Source organism: Carcharhinus amblyrhynchos, unplaced genomic scaffold (assembly GCF_965287045.1).
Source record: "Carcharhinus amblyrhynchos unplaced genomic scaffold, sCarAmb.v2.hapA scaffold_38, whole genome shotgun sequence".
Taxonomy (NCBI): domain Eukaryota; kingdom Metazoa; phylum Chordata; class Chondrichthyes; order Carcharhiniformes; family Carcharhinidae; genus Carcharhinus; species Carcharhinus amblyrhynchos.
In genome coordinates this window covers 5,565,487-5,588,563 of record NW_027649779.1, presented here as the reverse complement: position 1 = coordinate 5,588,563, position 23,077 = coordinate 5,565,487, and the positions used below count along the sequence as shown (strand labels likewise).

Sequence of the window (23,077 nt, the reverse complement as noted above, 5' to 3'; positions counted from 1 at the left end):
CAGTGCTGTAGAAAATGCTCAGGAAGAACAGGACGATGAATGTGGAAGCGGTTGTCCAGATGGTGCTGTTATCATCCTCATTGCCTTCAATCCAGATGCGATCGGTGGGGTCTAGGGGTTGGAGACCAGGAAATGAAATTAGATTACTTAATTTATCCAGGAAATCACATTCCTTGTACAGTCCGTCAGAAAGCACTGAAACTGTTTTCTTGAGTATCAGTTCATTTTTGATCAATTTGGCACTATCCCTCATTGAAGAATATTGTGACTGATATCGAGGAACGTTCACTGATCAATGATTGTTTTCACAGATGGTGACTCATCTGTAAACTGTGAATGTTGCTGTTTAAGAACTGGGATGTAATTTCTGATCTTTTCATATTTGTGGTGGTAATGGTTAGAAGATGACTAGCTTAATTCAGCTTCTCAACGTGTTTTCGGTGCAATGTACATTGGGCTAATTGTCGGTAGACATGTCCATTAAAATCCATGGTTAAATTTTACTTTCATCATTTACCTACCATTTGTATTTAAGATTTTGCATTTGTGTGCGTGCGCATGATCATCTCGTGCTCTGCATTAAACTTTGGCTCTGAGTTAATATACGTACAAGAGCTTTAATGTACGCGTTCAATATCTCCTCGTTTTTGATCTCAATATGACTCAAAATATCTATACACCTTTTCCCAGATCCATCATCCACCAAATACTTTTCCCATTCCTCCTGTCTCACTCAATCTCTCTCTCCATCTCCATGTGCCTCCTCCTTCATGCCATCTCTACTTCCATCGCCTTGTCCCACCTCCCTTGTTGCATTTCTCTCTTCATGGTTCTGTCCCGCCTCCCTCAGATCGTTCTTCCTCCATTGGCCCGACTCTCCTCACTCACTCTCTCTGTCTCTCTCTCTCTCTCTCTATTCCCCCCGTCTGCTCCAGCTCTCCTTCCACTATATGGTAACTGCCTCTCCTTCCATTGTCTGGTATCTGTCTCATTTGCCTCGTCTCTCTGCCCCTTGCCTCCTCTCTCCCTTTCTCTCACTCCATCAAAGTTTTTTTTTTCTTTCTCCACGCATCCCTGTGTCTCTCACCCTCTCAACCCTTATACCCTTAAATCTCTGATTAAAACTGTGTTTCTCACTTAATCACCTCATCTGTATACATCAACGTCTTACTCCCTCTTCACTCACCACTCTCTCCCTCTCCCTCATCCCAGTTGCCATTTCCTGTCGGACCCTCTCCTCCATTTCTCTCGCCAACGCCTTTACATCATGTCTATTTGTGTATCCCAGAACAGGACACAATACAGCAGCTCAGTTATTTAACGTGAGCACTGCACTGATTCATTTTGGTAGGCCAAACTTGAATGCGGATTACAGAGTCAATGGCAGAGTCCTGAGGAATATGGAGGAAGAGAGAGATCTTGGGGTTCATATCCACAAAGCGATAAAGTTTGCCACTCAAGTGGATCGAGCAGTGAAGAAGGCTTATAGTGTGTTAGCGTTTATTAACAGGGGGTTCGAGTTTAAGAGCCGTGGGGTTATATGCTGCAACTATACAGGACCTTGATGAGGCCACATTTGGAATATCGTGTGCAGTTCTGGTCACCTCATTATAAGAAGGATGTGGAAGCATTGGAGAGAGTGCCGAGGTGATTTACCAGGATGCTGCCTGTTTTGGAGGGTAGGTCTTATGAGGAAAGGTTGAGGGGAGGGAGCTGGGGCCTTGCTCTTTGGAGCGGAGGAGGATGAGATGCGGCTGAATAGAGTTTTATAAGATAATAAGGTGGCTAGAAAGAGTTGACGTGCAAACATTATTTCCTCGAATAGATGTAGATGTTACGCGGGGGCATAACTATAGGGTTCATGGTGGGAGATATAGGACGGATGTCTGAGATAGATTCTTCACTCAGAGAGTGGTCGGAGTGTGGAATACACTGCCTGCTGTGATAGTGGAGTCGGACGCTTTAGGAACTTTTAAGCGGTTATTGGATAGGCACATGGAACACACAAGTATGGTAGGGAGTGGGTTAGCTTGATGTTGGGTTTAGACAACGCTCTGCACATAATCGTGGGCCGAAGGGCCTCGAGTGTGTTCCATGTTCTATTTAAGATGGAGCTGAATTCCCTCAAGTTTAAGATAGTTACATAGGCACAATTCCTCTCACAGTATCTGCTCCCCCCAGAATCTCTCCCACACTCCCTCTCCCTATATATTTCTCTCCATCTTCCTCTTTTTCACTTCCATCTCTCATAGTCTCCTCTTACTCCAATCCGTTCATAATCCTCACCCGGTTCTCTCCCTGGATAACGTTTTGAATGAGACTGGGGACAAGTGTCAGCTGGTGCCTGTGCATTACTTGTCACAGTTTTTTTTTACTTTGATCTGATGTGTCTGTATCTGTGCAGTGTCTGAATTTTTTTGTGATGTTCCGTTGTTTCTTAATGTTTTCCCAGTTTGAGCAGCTGCATCAGATTTAGGAGAAAAATCTTTGCACCTTAATACTTCCAGATTATTGATTAGTAGAATTTTGGAATTTAAGTTCACCCATAACCCACTTCAGCCATTAACCTGAATATCCACAGTTAAAAATCACAAAGGGAAAAACCTTGGTAACAGTTGGAACATGGTTACTGAATGGTCACAGTCCAGCTATCACTGTAACAAGCTGAGTTCCAGAGACAGGCTTGATGGCGTTTGAGTAGATAATGTATTATTCGTTGAAAAATGTGATCAGTAGAATCCAATGTTTTGAACGAGGTCAGTCAATTAACAAATACATATTTTCCATCACTGAACTAAATGTTGTAATCTGTTTGTTCATGTATTAAGAAAAACTTCAAACCATTGTTCAACCTCAATGTCCCTCAGGTGATTATATAGTGTATAAATTGAAAGCTTTTGGAATGGAAAACCTCACAGTTTAAGACAGAGCGACTGCGAGCAGTAGAAGGGACTCATTACTGCACAGTGAGAATGATCTATCCAGTTCAGAAAGCTACGAAAATAATCTACCCAATCATTGCCATTATTGGCGTTCCCGGTAAGTAACTATAACCAGTTAAGTCGCGTCAATCTGTGTTGGAACGGCTTTCTGATTTTAAATTCTGAATGAAAATGTCTCATGTTGATCTTCTGTTCACTGCCATATATGCACCAGGTGAATGATGAAATACATTTAAATCAAATGTCTTGTATTATCTCTATGATTTTAAGTATTGTCATGAACACATAAAACTCACGGGCTCACTGATCAATGAAATTATTGTATTTAATTTTATTTTGTAAATTTAGAGATTGGATCTCAGTGAAGGCGATCACTCTGAATTTTATAGAAGTAAGAATAAATTCAAATTTTGCATGTGGATTACTAACCGGAGTGCAATAACTGACACCAGTGAATAAACATTACCGTGTCTATTTATCAGTATTGAATTGTACGATTAGCGCAGTGGAATATTTGATCGAAGTATCCAGCTATTTATGACATTCTGTCTCCATGCATTTACAATCTGCAATGCTCTGTGTATGGAACATTAGTGAGGCCAGAACTATAGTGTCGTGTGCACTTCTGGTCACTACTTTTTTTTGGAGGAGTGTGATTGCATCTGTAATTATTTTTATTCCAAGTATGGTCAACGTTGCAGCGGAGGCCAGTCTGTGTTCAGAAAGATGCCAGAAGAAACTAAGTGGTTTATATGGATTGCAGCAAAGCATTGGCAAGGTCCTGTGTGGGAGACGTGTAAAGAATGTCAATTCACATAGGACACTAGGTAATTTGATAAAATGTATTCAACATTGACTCAGTTGTCGAAGCAGAGGGTGATGATAAAGAACTGTTTTACTAACTGCAAGCCAGAGATCTGTGCTGGCCCCCTATTTATCGGAAATAATACAAATATCACAATGATGACTCTGTCGCGGGTATGATTAGTAAGTTTGCTGATAACAACAAAAAAATGTACGAGTGCCTAACAGAGTGCGCTGTGCATTGGGCTACAAAAAGATATAGACGGAATGCTCAAATATGCAGATCAGTGGCAGGTTGTACATCGCCACGAAAATTGTGAGATGATAGAATTTGAAATGAGCAATTTAACAAGGAAGTGCAAAATGTATGGTAGGATATGAGGAAGTTCAGTGGAACAAAGGAACCTTGATGTGGTTATTCACAGATCGCTGAAAGCAGAAGCGCATTTTAGTCGGGCGGTGAAAAAGTATGGAGCACTTACCATTATCACTTGCGACATAGGTTACAAAAGTGGAGAAGTCATGTTGGAGTTGTATGGAAAATTAGTGAGGCCACAACTATAGTGTCATGTGCACTTCCGGCCGCTACTTTATCGGAGGGAAGTGATTGTACGAGGTGGGTGTACTGACAAAGGATATACTGGCTCTGGAGAGGGTGCAGAGGAGATTCACTGGGTTGATTGCGGAGTTGAGAGGTTTGGCTTATGAGGAGAGACTGGGCTATACTTACTGGAATTCAGAAGAATGAGAGGTGATCTTATCGAAACATATAGGAATATGAAGAGAATAGATAATATGGAAGCAAGGAAATTGTTTCCACTGGCGGATGAAACTCGAACGAGGAGGCATAGCCTCAAAATAAGGTGAAGCAGACTTAGGAATGTGTTGAGGAGCAACTTCTCACACAAAGATTTGAGAATCTGCAGAATTCCTGCCCAGTGAAGCAGTTGAGGCTACCTCATTGAAAGTTTTTAAGGCAAGAATAGACACATTTTAGAAAGGTAAAGGAATTAAGGGTTGTGGTGAGCAGGCGGGTAAGTGGAGTTGAGTCCTTGAAAAGATCAGCCATGATCTTATTGAATGGTGGGGCAGGCTCAATGGTCCAGATGCCCTACCCCTGCTCCTTGTTCTCATGCTCTTCTGTAGAGGAGATTCACTGGGATGCTGCCTGATATGGAACATCAATGCATGAAATTAGATTGGATAGGCTTGGTTTGTTTTCGTTGGAACAGAAATGACTGAGGTGTAATCTGATCGCGTTGTCCAACATTATGTGACAGATGGACAGAGTGGAGAAGGAAGAGTTCTTCCCCTTAGTTGAATGGTCAATCACAGGATACAAGGTTCAAGGTGAGCGGAAGGAGGGTTGTGAGTAAAAACTTTTTTCTAACCCAGAAGGTAGTGACGGTCTGGAATAACCCGCATGGGAGGTTGGGAGAAGCAATTTCTTTCGCATACTTTAAAAAGTATCTGGTTGAACACTTGATACCTCAGTGCTACGGGCCAAGTGCTGGCAGATGGGGTTAGATGTGATTTTAACTGTTTATCGCGTGCAGGTGCAGACACGATTGGCCAAAGTGCTGCTGCGCTGTGTCATTCTATCATTCTATACCTCTCTCTTTTTTGTCTCCTTACTGTCCCATTTCCTCCATTTCTTCAAATCAGGCAGAAATTTGAAATGGAAAAAGATAGAGATCTCCAAACAGAACCCTCAAAAACTAAATAAAATGTTCGTCCTCCCCCAACCCCATCTCCTGTCCCACTCTCAGTATCCAGAAGCTACTCAACTCCCTCTCTCAGTTTGGGATGGGGCTGCAGATTCCTTCCTGACACTTCTAAAATCATTCTCCCAATCATTCTCCAATCATTGGAGTTGCATCTAGTCACTATACTCTGGAGGTTTTCACATCTTGTCTCTTTCTCATGTTCTCTTCCTCCCTCACCATCTCTATTTCGACCTTTTGTTCCACCTCTCTCTGTTTCATCTACATTCTTCCTTTTTCACCTTCTGCTCACTCTCTGTAATTGTGAAGATGGATGATCTTATCCAGGTCGTGACCCCGCATCAACCCACCCAGACCCTCTCCTTCTATCCTCCTTCTAAGTACTTCTAACTGTCCATACCTTTGCAACTTTCCCTGCCTCTCATGCACTCTGTTTTCAAAGGAGTGATACAATATTTCTGACCATCTTTGCCAATAACCACAAATGAAATTGCTGCGAGGGGCTGAGAAGTGGCACAAGATCCGGGGTGTCCAGGTTGGGGTTATTGCCCAGCTGCCAGTCTCGGAAGAAAAGCATCAGCAACAACCCTCTGGGATTGCTGATTTATAGTAAAAAGTCTGACAACACCAGGTTTTAGTCCAACCTATTTATTTGATAATATACCCACAAGCTTTCGAGGGGACTGCCTCTTCGTCAGGTGAATGATTCACCTGACGAAGAGGCAGTCCCCTCGAAAGCTTGTGGGTATATTATCAAATAAATAGGTTGGACTAAAACCTGGTGTTGTCAGACTTTTTACTGTGTTTACGCCAGTCCAACGCCGGCATACCCACATCATTGCTGATTTATAGACATCAATCAATGTATAAATAAACAAACAAATTAATACATTAATAAGCACGGGGTGGGGGGGGGCTTATTTTAAAACAAACTAACAAAGGAATTTACACAGCATGTTGTCACACTGTGTGCGAGTGTGTGTGTGTGTGTGTGTGAGAGAGACAGAGAGAGAGAGAGAGAGAAAGCACGCGCATGTGTGTGTGTGTGTGTGTGTATGTGTTTGTGTGTTTGTGTGTGAGAGACAGAGAGACAGGAAGAGTTAGATGCTGGGGGAGATGAAAAGGAATAGAGACAAATAGAGAGAGATGGGGAGAAATGTCTTTAAATATATTGCGAGTAGGGTTGACCAGGGGGAGCCAGTCCAAGTGGTATACTTGGACTTTCAGAAAGCATTTGCCAAAGTCCCCTATAAGAAATTATCCTGCAAGATTAAATCACATAGGATTGGGGGAGTTGGATTGAGATGGTTAGAAAACTCGTTGGCAATGATGAAACAAAGAGTAGGAATTAATTGGTTCTTTGGAAATTGGCAGGCAGTAGGTGGTATGGTGCTAGATGGATCATTGCTGAGGCCTTAGCTATTCACAACATATATCACTTATTTGATGATTGATCAAAATATAAATACAAAATACAACATCTCAAAGCTTGCAGTTGATACCACATTGGGTGGAAGGGAGAAGAGTGACGAGGATGCAGAGGTCCATCAGCATGTTGTGGATAGGTTGGGTGAGTGGGTAAATTAATGACAGATGCAGTATAGTTTGGATAAATGTGAGGTTATTCATTTCGGAAATAAAAACAAGAAGACAGATTACTGCCTGAATGGCTGTAAATTGGGACAAAGGAATGTACAATGGATCCTGGGTATTCATGTGGACCAATCGCTGAATGTAACCATGCAGGTGCAGCAAACAGTATAGAAGGCAAATTGTATATGGGCCTTCATGGCGAGAAGCTTCGAAGTAGAGAAGCAGGAATGTGTGTTACAATGTGGCTTGGTGAGGCACAATTGCCATATTGTGTGCAGTTTTTGTCCGGTTTTCAGAGGAAGGATGTTCTTGCTCTCGAGGAAGTACAGCGACGGTTACTAGGCTAATTCCAGGGGTGGCAGAACTGATCTATGAGGAGAGATTGGTTAGCTTCGGATAGTTTTCGCTGAAATTCAGGTGAATGAGTGGGATTTACAAAAGAACATAAGAAATAAGAGCAGGAGTCGGCCACCTAGCCCTTCGATCCTGCCCCACCAGTCAATAAGATCATGGCTGATCTGAAGTGGATCAGTTCCACTTTCCCGCTTTCTCCCCATAACCCTGAATTCCCCTGTCTATCAGAAACCTATCTACCCGTGACTTAAATGTATTCAGCGAGGTAGCCTCCACCACTTCAACGGGCAGAGAATTCCAGAGCTTCACCACCCTTTGAGTGAAGAAGTTCCTCCTCAACTCCGTTCTAAACAGCCCACCACCCTTACCTTGAGGCTGTGCCCTCTCGTCCTGCTATCCTTTCTAAGCGGGAAGAATCTCTCTACCTCTACCCTATCCATCCCTTTCATTATCTTATACGAGTCTATAAGATACCCCCTCATCCTTCTAAAATCCGACGAGTACAGACCCAGTCTATTTAGTCTCTCTTCATAGTCCAACCCCCTCATCTCTGGTATCAGCCTAGTGAACCTCCTCTGCACTCCCTCCAAGGCCAAAATATCCTTGCGCAAGTGCGGTGACCAAAACTGCACACAGTACTCCAGCTGTGGCCAAACCAGTGCCCTGTACAGTTGCAGCAAGACCTCCTGCTTTTATATTATATCCCCCTTGCTATAAAGGCCAGCATCCCATTCGCCTTCTTGAACACATGCTGCACCGGCAGACTGGGTTTTTGCGACTCATGCACAAGGGCCCACAGGTCCCTCTGCACCGTAGCATGCTGCAGCTTTTCACCCTTTAAATAGTAATCCCTCCTACTATTATTTCGGCCAAAGTGGATAACCTCACACTTGCTAACATTATACCCCATCTGCCAGGTCCTTGCCCACTCGCTCAGCTTATCCAGATCTCTCTGCAGACTTTCCACACCCTCCATGAAATTTGCTTTACCACTCATCTTCGTGTCATCAGCAAATTTCGTTACCCTACACTCAGCCCCCTCCTCCAGATCATCTATATAAATGGCAAATAGCTGAGGCCCCAGCACCGATCCCTGCGGCACTCCACTAGTCACCAACCGCCAATAAGAATAGCACCCAGAATGACACCCATTGATACCATTTCATACAGGCTCATAAAATTCTAACAGCGCGACAACAGATGTTTCCGATGGTGAGAGTGTCCAGAACCAGGGGTAACAGTCTGAGGAAACAGGGTAAACCGTTTAAGACAGGGATGTGGAGCCATTTCTTCACCCAAACAGTTGGGAGATTGTGAAATTCATTACTGCAGGAAGCACTTGATGTCAAAATGTGCAGTGTATTAAAAAGGCGTCTCGGTATAGCATTTGGGCTGAATGGGATGGAGATTTATGGGAAGAAAGCAGCATTAGGCTATTCAGTTGGATGATCAGCCATGATTGTGATGTAAAGCGGAGCAGGCTCGAAGGGCCAAATGGCCTCCTCCTGTTCCTATCTTCTTTGATTCTATTTTAAACAGTAGGAGAGAGAGATGTTGGAGAGAGACAGAATAGATATGGGGAAAGTGAGCGAGAAATATTCGAAGATAGATGGATAAATACGGGGAAAAGGTGGACTGCGAGTCAAGAATGGAAAGAGGTTGGATGGGACAGAAACCTGGAGATCGGGGAAGAAAACTGCAAAGGGAGAAAGGGATAGGATGGAAAGAGTCAGATTAGGAAAGAAATAGGGGAGATGTAGAGACAGGGAGACAAGAATGGAAAGAGAGACAACCAGAACAAGGAATCTGGAAACTAGAACCAGAACAAGCTGGGGGGAAGTAACAGATTGAGGAAGAGATTTGAGAAGGGAACGAACAATCCTGAAGTGACATCAAAATCTATCAGCTACCCATCTAAAGAAGTGTTCAATCTGCTGTGGTCTTTTACAATTGGGTGCAGGAACGGGTGGCAGATTGTATTGCCAATCTCTGACATACTTCTGTCCATTTCGGGTCTAATTAGAAAACCCGCCCTGTGTCAGCTAACCCTGTAACACAGATCAGATGAGAAATCCAACCTCTCGGTAATATTTGTCTGATCATAATTTGCAGACATGCTCCATCAAATTGATAGAAGTGTAATTCACAGATTTCTGATCCCCTGCCCCGATTAACCAGGAATGGTGTATTGGCTGTTACCAGACTGCAATGCTAATCGTGAACTGAACTCCTCGAACAACAGCACCACATAGGGAAGTCCTGCCCGTTAGATTGATGCTGAAATCTTCTCCTTATTGTCGGTTCAGAGATGGAGAAATATTCACATTTTTTGTCACTAATTTTCAGGTTCTTATCCCTTGTTTTTTTTTTCTCTGACAGTTAATGTACTGGAAATTGTGATCCTGAGTCGGGGAAAGTGTGGCCTCTCCACCTGCACAACTCGCTACCTGGTGGCCATGGCAGTGGTGGATCTACTGTTCATCATCATAAACCCCATCCTCAACTACATAAATAATTATTATTTCCCCCTGAATTTCCTGTCCCTCACATCTGTATGTCGGATGAAAACTGTCCTGGAGACTTCAACTGCAGACTGTTCTGTCTGGTTCACTGTCACTTTCTCCTTTGATCGATTTGTGGCCATTCGCTGCCAAAAAATGAAAACTAAATATTGCACTGGGAAAACTGCAGCTGTGGTTCTGGCAACAACTGGCATCCTGCTCTCTGTGAAAAACATTCCCTTCTATTTTGTATCTGAACCTCAACTGATAATCGACAATGCCGAGTGGGGCTGTAATGCCAAGCCAAGTGTTTGGACTGATCCCGGGTGGATTGGTTTTAACTGGTTTAATCAGGTTTTAACCCCACTGCTCCCATTCAGTTTAATCCTGTTGATTAATGCTCTAACAGTCAGTCACAGTTTAGTGACCAGTCGAGTGCGGAAGGGTCTGACGGCTCAAAGTAAAGGAGATAATCGCAGAGACCCCGAAATGGAAAGCAGAAGGAAGTCAATGATTTTACTCTTTAGCATATCCGGAGTTTTCATTCTGCTCTGGTCGGTTTATGTTGTGAAATTTTTCTATGTAGATGTGAGAGGATTAATGTATCCCACTATTCCTGAATATACATTCCAAATAGTTGGATTTATCCTGCGAGATTTAAATTGCTGCACAAACACATATATTTACGCAGTGACTCAATCCAAATTCAGGGAGCAGATCAGAATCGCGGTGAAATATCCGGTTATAGCAATTACTAATTTAATAAAGAGACAAAACTGAGCGACATCCAGTAAGCCTGATTAACTGACCTCCTCAGCCAATAATAGACTGGGTCAATAATTGAACATCTCAATCAAACGCTCAATTTCTAACAACTGCGACAGCCAATCAGAAATGGGATTGCTAAACGAAAACCTCAGCCAATAAGAGGGTGGATCGCCAAATGACTGCTTTGGCCAATTTGGGACTAACTGGCTAAACGGCCACCTCAGCCAATCAGAGGTTAATTCCCTCACTGTCCTCGTCAGCCAGTAAGAAACTGGATTGCAGAGTGACCACCCCAGCCAATCAGAGGCGATTGCTAAACGACTGGATCAGCCAAACAAATATCTGATTGCTAAACCAGTTTAAAGTCCAACAGTTTTATTTGGAATCACGAACATTCGGAGCGCTACTCCTTCATCAGTTGAGTTAATCTGGTTGTTTCATTGGGTTGGCTTCAAGGGTCGTCAATGAACTTCCAGAGCCTCATTCAACTAATGTTTTCCTCTGTGTCTGCCACAAAACCAGTGGGTCCATTCTGGTGATGGGACAGAAATTGGGCCTTCGACTGAGTACTTCGATTTCATCTGGTTGAAGGGTGTAGTCCGACAAGTTGACAACAGACTTCCCTGTAGTGGTATTGTTTTCTACTGTGGTACCGGGGAGGCTTGGTTGCTGCTGGTGGTGATGCCGAGTTTGTCAGGTTTCCTCTTCTTGTTGTTCATGTAGGTGGTGTACTTCCGCTGTCTTTTCTGCTTGGTGGTCTCTACTTTCTGGTCTGCAGTGTCCTGAGCGCAAGTTCAGAATATTGCCTCTATCTTAGTTTCCACGTTGTGGCATCCGCTGTAGAGCTAGTGTGCAAGGTGGTTGAGGAGTGTGAGAGAGATGCAACGGCAACGTCTCTCGACACAATCTGTATAGTAGGCCGTGTTGACTGAGTTCGTGATCTGTATCCTTTCAGGACTTTGTTTGCTTTCTTGCATTTTGTAGGAATTTGATGTCTGTGTCGATGTAAATGATATAATTGAAGACCCTTTCCACTTTGAAGCGACGGTTTGTGCTGTTGGTGATATCCGTGAAGTAGAGATGCGGGCATTGGACTGGAGTCACCACAGAAAGAAGTCTCACAACACCAAGTTAAAGTCCAACAGCTGTATTTGGTAACACGAACTTTTGGAGCACTGCTCCTTCATCAGGTGAATGGAGAGTTCACAAACAGGGCCTACATAGATCGACAGAATTGCAAGGTAATGTTTGCAATTCAAGTCTTTGCAGGTAATCAAGTCTTTCCAGTTACAGATAATGCGAATGAAGGGAGAGATAATCACAGGTTGAAGAGGTATGCATTACCTCAAACCATGACAATTAGTAAAATTTTTCAAGCTCAGGCCAAATGTTGGGGTTTAAATGTAATGTGACATGAACCCAAGATCTGGGTTGAAACCATCCTCACACATGTGGAACTTGGCTATCGGTCTCTGCTCAGTGATTTGGTGTTGCCATGTGTCTTGAAAGCTGCCTTGGAGAACGCTGACCCAATGGTCAGAGGCTGATTGCCCCTGACTGCTGACCTGTTCTCCGACAGGAAGGGGACACTCCTGCCTGGTGATTGTCCTGCAGTATCTATTTATACAATGTCGTAGCGTCTGCATTGTTTCACCAACGTACCACACCTCAGGATATCCTTCCCTGCAGTGTGTAAGGTAGACCACATTGACTGAGTCACATGAGTATATATCGTGTGTCTGCTGGATAGTGTCCTCATTTGTGATGGTGATATCCATGTCGATGATCCGGCACGTCCTACAGAGGTTGTATCTGGTGTCCAGTTCGCTATTTTCCTGAAGGCTGGGTCGTTTGCTGCAACAATTGTCTGTTTGAGGTTGTGTGGTTGTCTGAAGGCAGGTATTGGGGGTATGGGGAGGCCTTGACCAGATGTTTGTCTTCATCAATGACATGTTGAAGGCTCCGAAGAAGATCTCATAGCTTTTCTGGTCCGTGAAAGCACTGGATGATGAAAGATAATGTGTCGGTCATGTCCTGTGTTTAAATTCTGAGGAGGTCGATGCAATGCTGATCGGGGAAAATGTCAGCAGTCAATCCCGCTCAGCTTCCGATCTTTGGGTCAGTGTCCTGCAAAGGTGGCCTTCAAGACACACGGCAATGCAAAATCACCGGACAGAAACTGATAGCCAAGTTCTGCACGAGGACGGCCTCACCGTTGAGTTCTTGCTATACTGCATATCGTTCTCAGTATTTGGCCTGAGCTTGTGAAATCTTGCGAACTATCCTGCCTTGAGACAATTCATACTTCTTTAACCTGTGAGTCATCCTCTCGACAATTGCATTTTCTGTAGCTCTAAAGACTTAATTACCTGTAAAGACTCGCATTCCAACTACTTAATTGCATTTGCATCTGTGTGTGTTTATAGTATATATATGCTGTGTGTGTTCGTCCAGGTCCCACTCACCTGAGGATGGAGCAACGCTCCAAAAGTTTGTGATTCCGAATAAACCTTTTGGACATTAACCAGGTGTTATGAGATTTCTTATTATCTCTTAGCATCATTCCCTTTGTCAAATAAAAAAAAACTCCAGCCTTCCCTCTTATCACAAGACCATTTGTTCTTTCTTCCTCTCCCTCTGTCTTTTCCCTGACTCTGCACTGGTTAGAAAAAACCTAAATATCTGAATTCTTCCTAATAAAAGACCACCGAAATGAAACATGCTCTCCATTTCCCTCAGTTTCACAAAATGTTCTGTTGTGAGATGTCATTTGTAATATGTGCAATGTCTTGTCTTTGGGTAAAGGTTGTTCAGTTTTCCCGTTCTGAACCACACCTGCCTTAATAACATAGGGAATATCATAGAATCCTTCAGTGAAGATGGAGGCGATTCTAGTCTGCACTGAACACAAACCAACCCATGCCCTATCTCCATAACCCCACACATTTACCCTCGCTAATCCCCCTGACAATAAGGGGCAACTTTGCATGACCAATCCACCTAACCCGCACATCTCTGGAATTTGGCAGGAAATCGTAACAGCCGGGGGAAGCCCACCCAGACGCGGAAAGAACATGTCGTCTCTGAACAGATAGTGACCCAAGCCAGGAATCGAGCACAGGCCCCTGGTGCTGTGAGACATCACACCAATCCACTGGTTAGGTAAGGTTAATAAGTAAAGGAAACCCATTTTAAATAATAATAATACACCAGTTGTGTCACCATTTTCCACAAGAAAGCAAACACAATGTGAATGACTATTTTTATTTTCATTCATTCATGGACGTGATGTCGTTGGCTGGGCCAGCATTTGTAGCTTGTGTCTAGTTACCAATCAACTCAATGGCTCGCTTAACCCTTTTACAGGATAGTTGTGAAGTAGGCATAGTGATGAGGATTTGGAGTGATATGTAGGCCAGAATAGGAAAGGGCGGCGGATTCCCCAGTCTATTCAACTTCACTTCATAACAAAAATTCCGCAGCACTGGATAACAATAGACTGCAATGTTACAATTCTGGATCAGAATCTGAGAACAATACGCTACGATGTTCCAATACTGGATAAAAACCTGAGAACAATAGACAGCAATGCCTCAGATTCTGAGAGCAATAGACTCTCACGTTAGTTCAGATCGAATTCCACCATCTGCTGTAGTGGGATTCGACCCAATGATCCACCAGACATGAGGTGAGTTTTTCAATTAATTGTCTAGTGATAATACCACTAGGCCATTTCCTCCCTAACTTATGTTGAGGTTATTGGAATATATGTTTGGTTTGGATGGAGACGAGGAGTTTAGTTTATTTAGTAATGTCACAAGTCTGCTTATATCAACACTGAAATGAAGTTACTGTGGAAACCCACGTGTCTCCACACTTTGGCGCCTGTTCGGGCAAAACTGATGGAGAATTTAGCATGGCAAATGCACCCTAACGAGCAGGTCTTTTGGACTGTGGGAGGAAACTGGAACACCTGAAGGAAACCCATGATGACGCAGGGGAGGACACACAAACTCCACACAGTGAACAAGGCCAGCACTCAAAATCTGGTCCCTGGCACTGTGAGGCAACACTATTAACTACTGTGCCACCACAATGCAGTCGCTAGTGACTTTGCTGTCTATGCTTCAAGTGGCAAGAACAATCCAGTTAATTGCAGGCCATGAGCCCTACATCAACGGTAGCAAAGTTATTGAAGAGGATACTTCGAGAAGGATCTGTTCCCATTTGGAAGTAAGCTGACGTATTAGTGAGAGGCAACATGGTTTTGTGAAGGGGAGATCGCGTCTCACTAACTTGATCGAGCGTTTTTGAGGAAGATGATTAACGAGGAGAAGGTCGTGGATGTTATCTACATGGACTTCAGTAAGGTCTTTGACAAGGTCCCTCTTAGCAGACTAATGCAGAACATGAAATCACATGGGATCAGAGGTGAGCTGGCAAGGTTGATACAAAACTGGTTCGGTCAAAGAAGACAGAGTGTAGCAGTGGGAGGTTGTCTTTTTCTGAATGATGGTTATGACAAGTGGCATTCCTCAGGATCAGAGCTGAGAACTTCCCTTTTTGCAACATTGTGTATGACACAACGGTTGCAAGTTTGTGGATGATACAAAAGTTGATGGATTTGCAGATAGCGGTGAGGACCATAAGAGGATGCAGCAAGATATGGATCGATTGGAGACTTGGGCGGAGAGGTGGAAAAACGTAATTTGACCTCACTGGAATGGCAGAGGTTGAGGGGTGACCTGATAGAAGTCTACACGATTATGAGAGGGGTGGACAGAGTGGGTAGTCAGAAGCTTTTTTTTCCCAGAGTGGAAGAGTCATTTACTCGGTGGCACAGGTTCAAGGTGCGACGGTCAAGGTTTAAAGGAGATTACGAGGCAGATTTTTTTTTCTACAAAAGTGGTGGTGGGTGCCTGTAACTCATTGCCGGGGGAAGTAGTGGAAGCGGATACGGTAGTGACTTTTAAGAGGCGTCTTGACAAGTACATGAATAGGATGGGAACGGAGGAATATGGACCCTAGAAGGGGAAAGATTTTAGTTCAGTTGACGCAGCATGGTCAGTGCAGGCGTGGAGGGCCAAACGGGCCTGTTCCTGTGCTGTAATTTTCTTTGTTCTTACTCTAAAGCCTGAAAAAAAATGAATGATTTTAGCGTTTAATGAATCAAGTCACAAAGTTATTGGAGGCGATGAATGGCAAAAAGTTCAATGATGTATATTATCCTTACGGTAATATTTACGGGCATATCCTGATATAATATAAATGGGTTTATGTTAATGCTAAAGTAAATTATCTCGAAACCAATAATATTTGTGCATTGAGAGGTGCGTTCAGGTCTCCACACTTAAACCTTTACATTGATCTTAAAAGGAAACATATACTATGATCATTCCAATGCGGGTAGGATGGTCTGTCGGAGACTCGGTACAGACTCGTTGGGCCATATGGCCTCCTTCTGCACTGTCATGTCTGCCTCTCCATTATTTCCAACTTCCCATACTTCCCTGAACCTCAACACCCCATCTCGGCTGTAAATTGTCTTCTTTGCGTGTAAAAAGTGTTGGATTGAACAGGGTGAGGTGAAGCTGTTTGTTTAGTGACTGTAATTGATGTGAGTCTCCATGGATCTGATTAGTGTGCCTGGAGGGATTTCCCCCTTCTAATAATAAGGGATTCCGTTCAGCGTGTTGTCCCATTGAGTCAGCGGGAGCGACAACTCCAACACTAACAGCGATCAGCGGCTGTGGAGAGAGAGGAAGGGAGAGGAGAGATCAGAATCTGGGAGCAATGGCCCAGAATGTTCCAACAGTGGATCAGAATCTGGGGACAATGACCCAGAAAGTTCCAACAATGGATCAGAATCTGGGAACAATGGATTGGAAGTTTCCAGCCATGGACAAAAGTTTATACTATTGGATTTCTATTCTTACCTTAGATGATTGGAGGATGCCATTAGCTTATCGGATTGAAAGTCTACTGATGGCGATTCAGTACTTTTACTATCCCATCTTGGCGATTGTTGGAGTTCCGGGTAAGTCCCTGTCTGGAATTGTACCAGTCCGACTGCCACTGGAATCGGAGCAGGCAAGGGTCAGAGCATGGGAAGGTCTGTTGAACATGGGTAGGATTTTGCAGTTTTCGGAAAAGTGAGGCTGTAAAGTTCTGTCCCCAGTTCCTAATTCTAGAAAGGCTGTTTAACTGTATTGATTTCCTTGTCATTTACTGTACTGGGTTTGCTGCTCTTGTTGTTTCTGTTGAATCCCTATATCCTGTTATTAATTCTTTCAGCCGCTGACAATTGTCTCAGGGCCTATGGGCTAGGGTGTCTTCTGTGTGCTGTGACTATCCATGGACATGTGACCTAACACTAATCCTTTGTGAGAAAAATATAAAGCAGAATCGTTTTTTACCATCTACATGTAACGCCAGCTCACTGCCAATTGCCCACCCAGTCACCACGCTGCAGAATGCATTCTATTGATCCTGTTTGCACAGCAGGATCTCAAGAGAAAACATGTTTCATATTGAAATTCATTCATCAATGTCACAAGTATGCAAACATTAACACTGCAATGAAGTTGCTATAAAAATCCCCGAGTTGCCACACTCCGGCGCCTGTTCAGGTACACTGAGGGAGAATTTAGCATGGCCAATGCATCAAACCAGCACAACTTTCAGATTTTTGGGGGAAACCGGAGCACCTGGAGGAAACCCACGCAGACACAGTGAGAACGAGTAGACTCTGCACAGTCAGTAGCCAAGCCTGAAATTGAACCAGGGAGCCTAGTGCTATGAGGCAACAACACTATCCCCTGTACCACCACAAACTTTCCTGGAGTCACAGAAACACAAACATACATATATTAATAGAAACATTTACTGATAGAAGCAATCAGATTTAGACACTTACTCCCACTCACACACAAATTCAGAAGCCAAAATTGTTGTAAGCCTCCGGAATAACACACACTTAGGAGCACTCATCAGGTACTCTGGTGCTCACACACAACACGCCCCCCCACACACACACACACACATACACACAGACACATGCATAGGAATAATGGTGTTAATGGCTGAGCTGTCGTCGAAAAACATGAGTCGGTGTTACAGGGTTGACTGTAGTGTCAGAGAGATGGGATTTTGGACCGGTTGTGGATGTAGTGAACTGTAGTGGATCCAGGAAATCTGGGAAGCCGGAGCTGATTCATGCCATGACTAACCTTTTCATGCATTTCATAATATTGGATGTTGGAGTCACAGGATGAGAATCATTAGGCAGCTTGCTTGGCTTTTCCTTTGCTACTGGCCTTTGTTTGAGTTTTTACCTGGTGCATATATTGACAACATTCCTGCCATGAGAGGACTCATGGAGATGTAAATCTAATAGAGATTCTGTGCTTCAGGGCATCAGGGTCTCCCTCTGCCAACTGTTAGTATTGTCCAGAGGAAAGGGTCAAACCAACACTGTTTGGTACCAGCTCTGTTGTGGGAGTTGTCAGTGAGCTGTCTGAGAGACAACAGATTACCACCTACGGGACTCCACTCCGCATCTTCTGTTAGGGTTTACTGCCTCATCCTTCTTACCCTCCAAATCCTTCACAGGCAGAGGGGATATTTACCTGTAGCTGAGTGAGGGATAATGTTGAGGACTCCCTGGAAAGCTCTTTCCCAAATGTTAACGTTGTGTCACTACCAAGGAGCAGTACGGTGGCATAGTGGTTAGTACTGCTGACTCACAGCATCAGGGACCTGGGTTCAGTTCCAGTTTTGGGTCATTGTCTGTGTTGAGTTTGTACATTCTCTCTGTGTCTGTACAGGTTTACTCCAGATGCTCTACTTTCCCCTCACACTCCGAAAGACGTGCTGCGTTAAAAAATGTATTCCAATTGTTATGATAATGTACTTTTTAAAAAAAAAACCATCGTAAGTCTAAATGGCAATTCCTTCCATCGAATCATATCTAATTTTATTCTGTATTTCCTTCCTGACAGTGAACATAATCACAATTGCGACGTTGACGAGCAGAAACTGTGGTCTGTCCAAATGTGTCACTCGTTACCTGGTTGCCATGTCAGCAGGGGATCTGCTGGTCATTATCCTCGACCTGATATTGAGACACATTCCCATTGTTTATGGGGAACACTTTTATTTCCTGCTGTCATTCCCCGTGTGTAACATCCACGCTGTCCTGCTTTATGCAGCCACTGACTGTTCTGTCTGGTTCACCGTCACTTTCACCTTTGATCGATTTGTGGCCATTTGCTGCCCCAAGCTGAGAAGTAAATATTGCACTGAGAAATCGGCGGCTGTGGTTCTGGGAACAGTGACAGTGCTGAGCTGTTTAAAGAACATTATCTGGTATTTTATGTTATTAAATACATATCGGCTGTGGAACCTCCCCTGGTTTTGTCACTTCACAACTGGTGTTATGTACTCTCTGGTCTGGGGAACAATCGAGTTCCTCCATTACATTCTAAACCCGTGTGCCCCATTCGTCCTGATTCTGCTGCTGAATGTTCTCACCGTCAGACACATTTTAGTGAGCAGCAGAGCCCGCAGGAGACTCCGGGCTCACCGCAGCGGTGAGAATCCAAGAGACCCAGAGTTGGAGAGTCGAAGGAAATCCATCATTTTCCTATTTGTTATCTCAGCCAATTTCATTATCTTATGGTCAATATTCATGGTTTATTCAGCATGGAATCGCATGTATGATTTGGGGTTTAAATTTAGATTAGACTTTTATGTTATGGAATTGGGCTTCATGCTGCAACTCACAAGTTGCTGTACAAATACTGCTATTTACGCTGTGACACAAACGCAGTTCAGGCAGCAGCTAAAGAATCTACTGAAATATCCCCTTACTGCAATTTTTCAACTCAATACAGCCTGAGAGGAAATGACAACAACAAGACCTCTGACTCTTCCTATTGGACATTCAAACTGTAAATCACCAAACAGCCTCACAGAGATAGAAAGACTGACAGATAGATAGAGAGGACAATGTTAGCAACAATGAGATTATTAGACAGAGAGTAGCAAAGAGAGGGAAAGGCACGAACACTTGGAGAGCAAAGAATTTGAAAGAGTTTCTAACAGGTACAGGAAAATAAACAGGGAGACAATGAGATAGAAGAGAGACAAAGACAGAGCCTCACAGAATGTGAAAGACAGAAATAGTGAGCAAAATGGCGAGGGAGATAAACAGGGAATGAGAAAGACAGAAATAATGAGGAAAATGGCAAGAGAGATATACAGGGAATGAGAAAGGGAGATAGAGGAAGACAGATTGGAGTTTGTAATACGAGAGGGAGAGGGAGACAAGGGGGGTGGGTGAACGGGAGGCAAAAAGTGATGCAGAAGGAAATAGCCAGAGACAGATAGAAACAGAGATATCGAGACACAGAGCAGGAGTGAATGGGAAAGAGTGGGACTGAAAAAGCACAGTGGACAAAGCAAGAGCAAAAGTCAGAGTGAGGTGGGTGGGGGGGCAGAGAGACAAATAAATTAAAGAGGGACAGGGAGTGGGAGTAGGAGAGTGACACTGGGGGGCGGGGTGCAGGAGAGACAGAGGGAGAGTGGGGGAGAGGCGGAGAGACAGCAAAAGACAGAGTGAAACATCGAGAGAGACAGAGGCACAGAGAGACATAGAGAAAGAGTGACAGAGAGAGAGCCACAAGAAACATAGAAAGAGGTAGAGAGATGTATCTAAGGACTTCAACGATAACCATCAGGTGGAGCTTTGGAATATGAGCTCCCTGATTGAGGCAGTTAATACTGTCCAATCCGGGAGCCCTGCAGACATGCATAGTATGGTGTGTCTGGGTAACTGGAATTCAGGATGTGCACACTCAGGTGTGGATGTGATGGACTGTAGGTTTTATCACTGGAGCATTAATGCAGGAAATCAGCTAATGTTCTGGGCACATGGATTCTGATCACGTCACGGCAGATGGTGGAACTTGAGTAAATATATCTGGAGTTTAGAATTTGTTAGTGGCCATAAAAACATTGTCCATTTTCAGAGAGACCCATCTGGTTTATCAATGTCATGATGTGGATATGCCGGCGTTGGACTGGGGTAAACACAGCAAAAAGTCTGACAAAACCAGGTTTAAGTCCAACCGATTTATTTGATAGAAAATTCACTAGCTTTCGAGGTTACCCTCTTTGTCAGGCGAATGTTCGTCACCAGAACTCTCCATTCACCTGACAAAGAGGGTAACCTCGAAAGCTAGTGAATTTACTACCAAATAAATTGGTTAGACTTAAACCTGGTGTTGTCAGACTTTTTACTGTGTTTATCAATGTCCCAGGGAAGGGCCACAGCAATGTGGTTGACACTTCATTGCCCTCTGAACATGGGCAACTAGGCATCAGATTTGCAAAGGAAGATGCCTTGAGTTGGCTACAATTAACAGACACTGGTCATATCCCCAGTGGAAGAGACGGCAATCATGAACTTTTTCAAAACATTCCCAGTGGCAGCCAATAATATTTGGCTTTGGATACAAAATTACCCAGTCCTGAATAAACTGAAGCAGTGAGTGCTTATGAGGGAAACCAAAAGGCCGTTACAGCCTGAATTGTACCCATATTGGAGTGGCAGAGGACAGCTGACTGTGGAAGATGGCACACGCCGATGGGGTTCAAGAGTGTCATCCTGAGCCAAGGTTCACCATCTCATCCTCGCGGTACTCGTGGCCACCCAGGAGTGACAAACTGAATAACCTCAAAATTGCCACGTCTGTGGCCAGGTATGAATACAGGTCGTGGGTCAGTGTTGGCAATATCAACAAGGGACGAATGTCACCAGTCACTACTCTTCACACTTGGGAATGGCTGGAACGGCCGTAGGCGTGGCTGCACATGGACAGTGCCGGACCGTTCATGGGGTCTATGTTCCTGATAATGGTAGATGCTGATTCACAATGGATGGCCATACAGAGGGTGAGTTCATCAAACACAAGGACAAGAGTGGAGAAGCCTCACTCCTCTTTCTTGACACCCGGGATCCCGCAGCTGTTGTTTTCTGAAAATGGTCCACCCTTCATGAGCCAGGAATTTGTGCATTGCATGAAGTTGAACAGAATTTGACACGTTAGGACAGTGTCCATATTCCCCATCATCCAACGGCCTGGCAGAAAGAGCGGCACAAACAGTAAAAACAGGTTCAAAAAACTATCCCACAGCCTCTTTTGACACCAAACTATCAAGATTCAGCTTCAGATACAGGACAAAACCCCCCCCACCCCCTCCCAATCACCAGTCCCCTCCCCTCTTCAACAAATGGAATAGCCCAAGCAGAGTTGCTCATGATCACTCTTCCCAAAGTTAACTCTGATCCTCCGAGGGCGGGAGCTGACACCCAGTGCCGTTTCCATCAACTGGAACAGGCCCTTAAAGGCAGTTGTTAGGCTATTAGTTAAGAATCATGGCAATGGATACGCTGGTTATGAGGCACGTTCAGGTCAGGAACAGGGCCAGATTCCTATCAAGTCCGCTTGGGAGATACCATCAATGGGAATGTTTCAAACATCTACAAACCATAAGAACATAAGAAATAGAAGCAGGAGTAGGCCATCTAACCCCTCGAGCCTGCCCCGCCATTCAATAAGATCATGGCTGATCTGTCGTGGCTCAGTTCCACATTCCCGCCCTCTCCCCATAACGCTTAATCCCCTCTCTTATCAAAAAACCATCAACCCGCGTCTTAAAAATATTTAGTGAGGCAGCCTCCACCACTTCAACGGGCAGAGAATTCCAGATATTCACCACCCTTTGAGTGAAGAAGTTCCTCCTCAACTCCGTTCTAAACCGCCCCCCAGTTTGTCTTGAGGCTGTTCCATCTAGTCCTACGGTCCTTTCTGAGCGGGAAGAGCCTCTCCACCTCTATCCTATTCATCCCATTCATCATCTTATATGTCTAAATGAGATCTCCCCTCATTCTTCTAAACCATGAAACCCCAAGACATGCAGGGAAAATCAATTCCCGGCACACCCGGAACGTTGGAAAGAATTCCAGATACTCCCGCTCCTGCTCTCCATCTCCACCAGTGAGAAACTCGGAGTCTGAAATGGACACAGCGGGTTTAGCCTCTCGGCCACATTGTCTCCCGATAAAGGTAACTCGGGCCACAACGCTCATGGTGGAAGGGGCGAGCTCCGGTCTGCTGAACCCCACTCACTTCCGAGGCTGAGCAGGAGGAACCAGGCCCAGCAGTGAAATTTCAAAGAAAGGCTTCCAAGCCCGTCAGCCCTCGGCGGTTACTCAGACCTAGAGGGGGAGGGGTGTAATAACTTAAAATTGATTAATGATTTGGGCATGACCAAGTATGAACTTCGGAACTGAGGCCTGTGAAATCTGCCTATTGAAGGACCTCCA

The 23,077-nt window shown here is 44.2% G+C and overlaps 2 protein-coding genes across 2 annotated transcripts in view; one reads left to right on the top strand and one right to left on the bottom strand.

Moving 5' to 3' along the window:
- LOC145362417 (uncharacterized) overlaps positions 1-23,077 on the bottom strand; it is a 1,142,232-nt gene that overhangs the window by 464,020 nt on the left and 655,135 nt on the right. The gene's annotated exons all lie outside the window — the stretch shown is intronic.
- Positions 16,480-19,585, top strand: LOC145362304 (putative G-protein coupled receptor 139). Its single transcript, XM_080218386.1, has 2 exons — positions 16,480-16,723; positions 18,687-19,585. Exons 1-2 carry the CDS (start codon positions 16,480-16,482, stop codon positions 19,583-19,585), a joined length of 1,143 nt encoding a protein of 380 aa, XP_080074512.1.